We start from the raw sequence: 11,914 nt of genomic DNA on the forward strand, positions 1-11,914 counted from the left end.
TTATCACCAACTTCCGACATTGAAACTCAATTGACTTACGATGACAAAGTTAAGGGTAATCATACCTTCACGAGACGCCCCCAAAAACCACAACTTACTCAAAGCATTGACTAAGCAGACACCATTATCAATATTTTAGGCTTCAAAGTTAACATTCAAGATGGCATAAGATGATGAACAAAAATTATCCTTTCTGAAACATGTCACCAAAGATCAATATTGTCATATAGAAAGTTATTAACATCATAAACGAGGATGTCAAATAATTCATTGTCATAACCATCTATTCCTAACAAGTTATTTTAGATCCAATTTTGTATTGCACAAAACCATACATCAGGTTTTTCCGTTAGAAAGCTCAATATATTTCCAAGTATGTCACATAAGTGATGCACTCTTCACAACTTACAACTTAGAGAGGATGAACAAACTTTTACATCATTTACTCAAACAATAGATAAAATATTAGCTTTACTCTCACCACATGTTTTCACATTATAAAATAATGAAAACACTTCTAAAATTATCTGATGTTTAACATTGTCATTTTATGCCAAAATGATCCACCCACTATCCTCATAGCTAGAAGATCACGAACATAATATCAACAAACAAATAATTATGAGACTTTCTTATACGATCACATATCAGAGACAATATATGAAACTAAATCTCTTATGTTTCATGATTTCAAACGATGTTTACTCGTCAAAACTTTTCTCACAACTAATCAGCCAAAAGTGTTGCTAAAAAAAAAATTACCATAAAGATAAGGTTACTAATACAATTATACAATCATCTCAGAATTCACTTAATGTCCATCATATATAACATTCTCCTCAAATTCATTTCACTTTATTTAAAGTTTGAAAACACTTTTGAAAATAACTTCGCTTACGATAAACATTCCTCACTAATAATGATCACTTCAAAGGCGTACCTTATGCACCCGATTCACGACTAAGCTTGGAAATTACATCAATAAAACTTCCTCTGGATCAAATAATATGTCACTCTTTCATACTTCATCTCAACAAACGATAACAAGTGTTATACACAACCATTACTTGTTAAACAAAATTGAGATAACATGAAGCATATGGACAACTTTTTTTTTTTTTTTTTTTTTTTAACCAGTGTAAAAAAAACAGAGCACGACCAAGTAACAAATAATCATGTTATGATATTAGTACTCCATATTATGCAACTTGCAATATACTTTACAATAATATGTGTCAAAATAATATTAGGGAATCACCACACAAAAAAAAAAAAAAAAAAATTTGTTCTAACTCCCTTTCACATAACGTTAAAAACACAACCCCTCGAATAATTATTGTTATGAACTGTTTAATAAACTCCCAAATAAATATTGTTTACTAATATAATCAGTCATCAAATTAAACACATCTGTCACTAAAAATGACATAACAATATTAACTCAAGTCTCCTGGCCAGCGGGCAGCGGCCACTGTTACAAACAAATCTCATTTTAAAATAAAACCATCATATAAGATCGGCATATTAGCACGTGAAATAAATTGAATTTATAAGTAATATTACTCTGATTTTGCATATCCATATTAATCATACAGTAGTAGTCTTACATGAAACTTGTATCCCAAAATGATTAATATATGTATGAGACGTTGATAATGATATCATTAATTTAGTCATTAGAAACACAATGAAAGTTTGTTGTCAAGTTGGAAAAACTGACAATTCTCATGTTCATACGCATTTACCAATGTCACATCACATACTTCATGATCCAACATGTATATAGCATGAAACACAGAATGTTTACACATCAAACAAAAGCCCTATTATATACTTTAATAAGTAATACTCCCTCCAATTCATCATAATGATCCCCTTTGAGATGGGCACAATACTTAAGAAAAATGAATAAAAATGAATAAAGGACAAATGTGGGGTTTGTTGATAGGAGAGAGAGATGAATTATTAAGAGTTAAATAAGGAGTTGTGGGGCCAAAACATTAAGAAAAGTAATAAAATAAGAGTAAAAGAGTTGTGTGGGTTTGGTAATAGGAGAGAATGATGAATAAAATAAGAGTAAAAGTTACCAAAAAAGGAAAGGAGAACATTACTTGAATAATCCGTTTCGGGAAAGAGGGAACATTATAGCGAATTGGAGGGAGTACTTGATACGTATAAAAACAAAAAAACAAAAAAACACCATAATAAGAGATTGTATAATAAATTGACTTTTGGTGACGAGTGAGCAGACACATACATAGTCATATTGTCTTAAATAAAAAATTTAACGAGGAAGAAAATTTATAAATTCAACTTTAGACTGTAGGCGGTATGACTAGTATGAAAATAAAGAATAGTAAATCTCACGGAATATAGGAGAGATTATGTCGTGGCGTGATGAGCATCACTGCCCTAAAGTTGAATTTGCCCCGCTCGATACACACGGCCTCTTGGCAACCAACCCCCAGGGTTACACGACGTCCGAGTCTAAGGTGTACGACAAAGACTCAGAATGAGGACTACTTGCAGAACGTTGCCAAATATCAGCTTAAAATATCATAAAATATTTAGAGAGAATATAAGAGAGAATGGATGTTGTTGTGTGTTTTGAAATGGCAAAATAGGCAGTATTTATAGGTACATAAGAAGGATCCAGAAACACCATTAAAGCACCTTGGAAATAGATTTTTAGAAGACTAAAAGATCAGTGTTGGAAAAACCTTAATCATCTTTAGAAGACCACACAATTAGTATAGTAAAATACGAAATCAATAATAGAAGACTGAGCATTCAGTCTCGGAAATTGCGCAAAAGAGTATAGAGAATAAGTGATCCAAAAAGAGCATCTTTACTACCACATTTAGTAGTGAAACACAAGTGATCACTTATAAACTATAATACTTCAACTTATTCTACCAATGTGGGATAAATAGAGCTTCTTTTGAAGCAAAACTTCCAACACCATACCCTTTGGACAACACCAAGCTCTCCCGATAAACTTCGAAAGATAGATCTTTGGTCATAGATTTTCCGAGCTTCTTAATCTCGCTAAACGCGAGATTATAGTAAGTCCTCCCACAAATAAAACTGCCACCATCACTCTCGCAGTAGAATATCTTCGCCTTTGCGGCCTTGCAGTAGCTGAAAACAGGATAGTCATCCAAACTCGACTTTCCCGAAAACCTCTTGGTACATGCTCCTTTTCAAGCACCCATATGCTAGAACTATCATATGAAATACCGAAAATCGCTAGAGAATCCCTAAGAAGAAACACAAACCTCGAAAAAAATCTCTCTTCCACAATATTTGGCAGTTCCAAATACGTGAATATTTCGGAATCAAAGTCGAAGGAAACGAGAAGAGTAGGTCGCTTCCCGGGGATAATATCCTGGGATGGATCATACCCTACCCAGTATGCTGCCCCTTGGAAGAATACAGCCATTGACGGAAATGTATACTCGTGTTTGTTATACGCTTATGAGTCATGAACCATACGCTTAAAGCCTGAACTGTCGATATTCAGCCGTTGTTTCGACGGTCCATTGTTGATCATCGAGTGTATAAACGCAACAAACATATTTGCAGGCTTCGTACTAAATTTTTCTCCATCAAATGCGATTGCAACGACTTTATAATCCTTACAAAGTGGGGAGAATCCGAAAACATAATTAACAACCTCAAGAAAGGACGAGGGAAGCGGGCACTTTGGAATTAGCAATGATTTCCGAATACAAGGGTTTCATAGTCTCAAATCTTGTAAGAAATAAGGAGCGCCACATTGTTGCACTAAAAGCGACCCATTACAACTCCTTTTAAGAACGCACCGGTATAAATCGGTTTTCTTAAAAATTTGAGTGGTTTTTCGAAGGGTGTAAAGCTTTTTTAACCGTCAACAAACATCCACCACGTCCTAAACCCTCGAGGGCTAATAATAAATAATGATTGTCGGGATTATGTTTATGAAGCTTAAGATGCATAGAAATGAAATCAGGGTGATCAATTATCGAGCACCAAGATTTACAAACGCACCTGAATGTTAGCAGGGTTTTGGCCGGAAAATTTGCGAGAATGCGATACCAAACTTCGGGTGGTATGTACTTGAATTCAGATATAGGGGTTATATGCTTTTTATTGCTTGATGATGATTTCGCCATTTCCTTCCGCTTCATGTTCTTGAGCATTAAAAGGGCAAAAGCGAAAGGACGGTTTGGAAAAGCTAACCTCTTGGGCTCCGAATGCTAATTAAATCGTGTATTTGTGGGAAAGATAGTATAAATTATTTTTATTTTTTCTAGATAAGTTATTGAAGATGTAATATTTTAAGAATAAGTAGGATTTAGGAAAGTAATATTATACGATTAGATATTTAGACATTTGACTAGTTTTTAACGCGTGCAAAATTATATGAGTATATTTTTAAAAACATTGTCGTAAATAATTAACATTTAAAAAATATTAACCAAAATACATGAATATTTTATATTCTATTTATTTTATAATGATAATATATAGGTTAAAACAATGCAAAAATTCAGTGTCAAAACATGGTATAGGTATAGAGTACATTAAATGCAATGTATACAAAACAATATGCATGTCAAATAGAAAAATTAAAATATTATATAAAATTTGAATATATTTATGAGAAAATAGCTTTTTTTTTTTTAAAAAAGGAAATTAGTATGTTGTTCTTTAATTTATTACTCCATTTATGGTTAATTTATACTTGAATTTAATATTTAGTATTTTTGTAACAATATTGATTATTATCGGTTGATGTATTTTTTCGTACTTTATTTTAATTGTTATTATAATTTATTATTGTAATAAAAATTTGGACTGAATTTTTAATAGGTGGTGTAATTTATTAGTAAAATTTTGGTCTAAATTATTTACATTTTAAATTATTCATTATTCGTTATTATTCACTAATAATTATGTGTAGAAAACATAAAGGTAAACATTTAAGTTTAAAACTTAAACATAGAGGTTTTTTAGCAATTAATTCAGTTTTTTTTTTTCTTTGGGCCACACATTTACTTACAAAAAAATAAAAATAAAAATATGTATGTGATGATGTGGCTTGAGGAAAATGCTTGAAATATTTCACAAATACTATCCTACAACTAGTTGTATAATAGAATTGTATTGTTGAGCTCTTGCACAAAGTTGTTGAGCTATTTTACAAGTTCTTGAGTTATTTTACAAAGTTATTGAGCTTAATAATTATTTTGTTAAACTCAATAACTTTGTACCGTAACTCGATATTTTTGGTTTTATACCAAAAAAAACTAAACTTAATCTTCTCAAAATTATTCACCCTACGACTGATCAACCGTAAATAATCTCACCTTTACAACATTGAGATCAAAGTTAATAACTTACTAGTATAGATCTCACGCAAATGCGCGGTTTTTTAGATAGGAATATTAAAGAAAATACGAATCAACAATTATAAAACCACGATATTTTAACTCAATTTGATATTTAATTGTAAATTTATTATTATTAATGTTTTGTATTAGTCGGTGTAAAAGGAAAATTTCAGTATAATCCAGTTGTAAATATAATAATATAATGAAAGGCCAATTAGAAAGATGATATAATAAAAGTCCAATTATAGATATAATATAAAAAAAGCCCAATTATAGCCAAGTTCATTTAGGCGGGAAAATTTGGAGATTTCTTATTCTTTTAGTATAAGGGGATTTTTAAAAGTGAGATTATTCTCAAATTACCAAAAGTTCGAGTCGGTAATATTATATGGATATCCATGTCTAATTAAAAGATTCTGGATTTTAGTGTTTTTTGGAAACTCAAACTCTATTGTTATACAAAAAGAATAGTGTCAATTTCCAAAACCCTCAAATTCCATCTATGCCACCAAATCATTATCTTGCCGTTTGATTCCAAGAAATTGAAGAGAATGAAGAAGGTAAAATCATCATTATCATCATCATCAAGTTGTTGCCAACATTTATCCTACATATCAGAATACAAGTACTTACCACCCGAAGTTTGGAATCAAATTTTGGCAACATTGCCGGTGAAAACCCTACTACGAGTCAGGTGTGTTTGTAAATATTTGTGCTCTATCATCGAGGACCCTGGTTTCGTTAACATGCATCTCAAACTTTGTGCGATTAATGTTGACAAGGATAAATTATTGGTAAGCTTCGAGACGTCTAGACGCCGTGGAAATCCAGGATTCATGGTGTCAGTTCGTCGAGCTGACACACTTGAAAATATTACTGACAATTTCAGTACCCTGGAATCCTACTTTCTTCGTGGGAGTTGTGACGGGTTGCTATTAATGTGCCGCGACAACTACCACAATTTTCATGCAAGAGAAATGACAATATGGAACCTTAGTTGTAGAAAATCATTGCTACTTCCCCCTTGCCCTTTTCCTCTGCGTAATGGTTGTTATTATCTTGAGGACTTTATATATGTATTTGGTTTTGCTTCTGAAAGTAAGAATTATAAAGTAGTTTTGTTCACGACAGAAGACAATGTGGATGTAAAGGCTTCAGAGATGATGAATGTTGCAGTTTATACACTCGGTGATCACCAATGGAATGTCAGAATTAATGGCCTCGGTATCAGCCGCATCTACTTTAAACGTATGTTTGATTATATCCGGAAATTAGGTTATTACTTTCAAGGGGAAGCGCACTGGTTTGGTAATGATCCATATGGGGATGGTAATCTAAGGAAAAACCCTACGCATCTTGTTTCCTTCGACTTTAATTTGGAGAAATTTATCTTTCTGGAACTTCCACATCGTTCGGGTGAACAAGAAACTTTCTGCTGGTTTATGTTTTCTCTTGGGGAATCACTAGCTGTTTTCTGTATTTCTCGCGTAAGTTCCAGCATTTGGGTGCTGGAACAGGACAACGGAAAGCAGGTGTGGACTTTGTGGTTTTCAGGACGTTCAAGCTACGCTGGTTTTATATTATTCTGGTCGTACTCACACACGAATTCAGTGGTATTCTACTATGAGAGTGTTGACGGTAGTAGCCATCTTCGGTGTGGGAACAAGTCGTATAATCTTAATAATTGCCGAGTGCGAAAATCTATAAATCGTGAGGTAGGATTGTATAACTATTCCGAGAGTTTGGTGTTGTACAATGGAGATGGAGCCGAAGACATACCGCCTTTTCCCGGAATTTGAGAGCACTATCACATATGATTTGATGTCGTTTTGCTTTAATGTCTTTCAATTTATTGTTGTTGATAATAATGGCTCGGAAACATAAGAAGTAAAATATTCTGGATTCAATTTTCATCGTGGATAAAAGAGCTGCCCCTGCTGTTTAAGGTTGGCGCTACAAATTTTCGTATGTGTTTTTCCGAGTAGGTCATTGTTGTCGATCAGTATCAGATTTCTCTTTACTAACTAGAAATTTAGGACACTGAACAACTGAAGAGCTCGTATAAAACAGTAAATGTGTCGGTTACTGCTCGTTCCTCTCGGCATCGATTACGCGTTTGAATAGTAGTAAACATGCCATCCATTACTCTTGCTTATTGCTAATATTCCCCCTTTCTGAAAAAATAAAAATTAAGCAATAAATATAGTCAACATATATAAAAACCAAATGGTGGGGGTTCATCTAGGTAAATCACATCTCAGAGTCGAAAAGTAAGGAATGCAGCGGTGTTAAAATTCAAGTGGGATAGGTTATGATCAACAACAATCAAACAAAAACATCAAAGTCAAACAACAAGAAGGTTGTAACAATTGATATGCAAAAATAGATCAGGTCAGCACAATTAAAACATGATTTCCTAGCAAGGACTAACAATAATTAATACTAAATGAGTGATGTACTAAATTGCACTGACGGAGTGTCTTAAATACTTGTGCCTATGGTGGAGTAGAGGCCAGCATAAGATAAATTTAAAAACCATTTGTGTACAACTTGAATAAATTTAAACCATCGTGAATAACGCAATACCATGGTTTATAGAAGCATCAAAATCCCAATCCAAACTCTTTTAACTCTCGCTCAATCAATAATGGTTTCAACAATGGTAGTTGTTTAATCGTGAAAAATCCAAAAAATAACAGGCATGGAGATGAGAAGCAATTTTAAAGTAACTACACATACCAAAATTCAAGGCATACAAAGCCAAGGGAATTCCAAGGAAAAAGAAGCTATAACAATATGTTATGAATAAAAAGAATTATTGCTTCTCAAACATCAAGAGGAATGAAAAGCAATGAACATACTCAAAGTTGGTTGACTAAGAGACTAAGAGACTAAGAGCCAGGGGTTCTTCCGAAAACCATTGATACGTAAAACAAACAAAGTTGTATTATCTAATTCATGGGAAAGATCTCAAATCCTGGGTTCCGTAGCCTTTGGACAACACCAAGCTCTCCAAATACGTGTCAAGTCTTATGTTGGAGCTCATAGATTTATTCAAGTCCTGCACTTGGCAACTAGCTATATTATAAACCTTATTCCCGCATATAAAATAGCCACCATCACTCTCACAATAGATAACCTTTTGTTTATTCGAAACACAGGAGAAGAATACTTGATAGCCATCCCAACTAGATTCCCCCAAAAACCATAGAGTCCATGGCTCCTTTTCGTTGTCTTGTTCTAGCACCCATATTCTGGAAGTTACCTTAGAAATACTAAAAACCGCTAGCAACTCCCCAAGAAGAAACAGAAACCTCAAAGACCCCTTTTCGTCCCAAGTAAATGGCAGTTCCAAAAAGGTTGTTTTTTCCTTATCAAAATCAAAGGAACCAAGATGAGTTAATGTATTTCTTGGTTTATCAAAATAACCAAGCCAGTACGCTGAGCCTCGACAGAAAACAGCAGTGGATAACGAGTCAAATGGCTTATTAATAGAGATATTGTTAGGAAAAGTGATATCGAATTGATCATTTCTGACAGTCCATTTTTTATCACTGAGTGTATAAACTGCAACATACGTCTTCCCAGTCAAACCAGCCTCAATATTGTCAAATGTCATGGCAACCACTTTATAATCCTGACTATGAGAGGCGAAACCAAACAAATAGTTAGTACCGACTAAGCTGCCAAATGGGCTCACCGGAAGAGGCAATGATTTGCGGATACAAGGGTTCCACAATCTTAATTCTTTACGGTAATAAGGAGGACAAAATCGTTCCACTAAATGCAACCCATTACAGCTACCTATAATTTGGTACGTATACCGAATAGATTTTTTAAAAATAAGATCTGTTTGTCGAAGAGTTTCAGCCTCGCAAACTGTCAACATATACGCTGTATGGCCTGTATCTCGTTCCAAACCCTCGAAAGCTACCAATAACTTATTATTATTCCGAGAATTAAATTGGGAAAGTTGAAAGTGCATGTTCACAAAATCGGGATCATCGATAATAGAGCACCAAGATTTGCAAACACACCTGAATCTTAATAGGGTTTTGGCAGGCAAATTTACGAAAATTTGAGTACAAAGTTCGGGTGGTAAGTACTTGGATTCGGGTAAATGTTGGTGAATGTTTGATGATTTCTTCTGCAAATTTGATGAACTTTTGGGCTTCTTCCTGTTCTTCATCGTTTCCACAGCTCTAAGTTTTGAATTGAACTGCAAGAAGTTGATGATGGGGCGGATGGGCGATTAGAGGGACAGCATCAAGGGTGAAGGGTTTGCGGCAATTCACTTGGTGGGTCTTAATTTAAAATCTCTTATAACCTTATTTCATTTTCGCCCTTTTTTAGCGTAAAATTCTTCTGTACTCCGGGAGGACGGTACTCCTTACACTCAAGCTATTAAAATATTCTATTTTGGGAATTGCTTTTGAGTGTAAGGAGTACCGTCCTCCCGAAGTACACAAGTATTTTTCTTTTCTAAAATGCGTCCAATAGACACATGTTAAGATGCTAAGAAAGGAAATATTTACATCAATCACGAGAAATTGAAATATAAACTCATTATTACCATACTTTGAGAATTATTGATATAAATCATTCATTTCTTAGCATCTTAACATGTACCTACCTATTGAGCACATTTAAGAAAAATCCCCTCTTTTTTTTATAATGGAGTGTAACAATTGTTTTGAGTAAACACGACCTTAAACAACAAATGGTGATTGTAAACGCTAGCCTCCATCAATTATATGCGGGGCTCCCATCGATTAATCGATTGATGGGAAGCCTCAAAATTGTTACAAATTTCAATCAATAGTATGCATATTTATCTTCTATTCAATAAAAGTCTCCCTTTTCGTAAGAATCGTTTTTCCGTCCCTTATTTCGGAGATTTTCCATTCATTCGTGGGTTTAGTCTTTTCAGTAATATAGTCAAGAGTAGTTCGTTGATGGTTCGTAGCGTGTTCTTTCAAAGGTTACACGTGATTTGTCAACGCCTTTTGAAACCAGTCAGAGCTAAATTTTATCTTATAATAACGAAGGATCCCCTCAAAATCTACATGACGATAGGGATAATAGGACGAGCCGAATTGTCAGATCATCATGTTTTGAGAACCCTAGTTTATAAGAAAGTTATTTTTCTTTGATTTCCATTAGATTGTTTTTCGATTATATCTATCCTTTATAACTCCCGCATGACGTTCTATTAATGAAATGTTATTTACTTTTAAAAAAGAAAATGGTAATTGTCTTAATATCAAAGCGAGTTAAGTTGGGTAGCTTTTGCTATCTTTTTTTCCTGATGGATTTTTTTATGCTCCCCTGCTACAGATAATATACTCGTAAAATCCCTTTTTACTAATATTAACAAATCCCTAAAATTTGCCGCTTACTTTTCCGCATTAGTGATACTCTACTATAAAAATATTTGTCTTCTAATTATTGATTTCACTATCTATATTTACTCTTATACAAATAAATTTACCTCCTAATTAATTATATACCACAAATATTAACGCTAATTTTTATTTTTGAAGAAATATTAACGGTAATTATGGCCACAATTTTTTCATAAATTATTGTTTAGCTTTTACTTAGACAAAAACAATTTTTTACCTTTTTCAAAATGAAATAGATATCATGATTGTCAAGTTCTCTTAACATTTTTACCTAAAAAACCCCCCCACTTTTCACGGGTTCGACACAAATTTCCTAGTGACACAGATTAAAAATGGATGAATAATATACTAGTATAGATCCCGCGCAAATACACGATTTTTTAGATAGGAATATTAAAGAAAGTAACAATTATACAACTGATATTTAACTCAATTTGAAATTTAATTGTAAAATTTATTATTATTAATGTTTTGTATTAATCGGTGAAAAAGGGAAAATCCAGTGTAATCCACTGTAGATATAATATAATAAAAGCTCAATTACAGATATGATATGATAAAAGCCCAATTACAGATACAATATAATGAAAGCCTAATTACAGCCAAATTCATTTAGGCGGAAAAATTTTGAAGATCTCTTATTGTTTTAGTATAAGGGGGAAGTATAAGAGGGATTGGCCAGACTACGCCAAATAAGACATCCCATAACGGTCAAATAATACAAATTACCGTTTTTAAATAAAAATACGGGACCGTTATTTCAACGACGGTTATTAAATATATACCACGGTTGTACAAATAACAAGCGACCGTTATATAACATCAAGAACTGTAGTTAAATCTTAAGAACGGTTTCAAATCCGTTGTTGTAGTTTACTATTGACAACGTCTTATTGTTCCAAAACCGTTGTTAAATATTATACTCCCTCCCTACCAGACAAATGGTAACATGGTAAAAAATGGAATTTTTAAGAAAAGAGAGTAAAAGTAAGGGTAAAGAGGGGAAAAAATAGATGGGGTATGTAATTGTGAGTTTAATTGTGAGTTGGTAGGTGGTGTATGTAATGACATTTTGTGTAAATATCAAATGGGTATAAGGATAATTTGGTCATGTTGTGGCTCAAATAAGGAATG

General features: G+C 33.3%; 1 protein-coding gene across 1 annotated transcript; it reads right to left on the reverse strand.

The window, feature by feature from the left end:
- Positions 1 to 8,331: 8,331 nt before the first annotated feature.
- LOC141587791 (F-box/kelch-repeat protein At3g23880-like) lies at positions 8,332 to 9,564 on the reverse strand. The gene has a single exon (XM_074409259.1). It carries the CDS (start codon positions 9,562 to 9,564, stop codon positions 8,332 to 8,334), a length of 1,233 nt encoding a protein of 410 aa, XP_074265360.1.
- Between the last annotated feature and the right edge of the window lie 2,350 nt (positions 9,565 to 11,914).

The sequence above is a fragment of the Silene latifolia genome, chromosome 6 (assembly GCF_048544455.1).
Source record: "Silene latifolia isolate original U9 population chromosome 6, ASM4854445v1, whole genome shotgun sequence".
NCBI classification, from domain to species: Eukaryota; Viridiplantae; Streptophyta; class Magnoliopsida; order Caryophyllales; family Caryophyllaceae; genus Silene; species Silene latifolia.

Excerpts from the sequence above, each read along its gene's own strand:
- LOC141587791 (XM_074409259.1), bottom strand. The coding sequence starts at position 9,564 with ATGAAGAACAGGAAGAAGCCCAAAAGTTCATCAAATTTGCAGAAGAAA.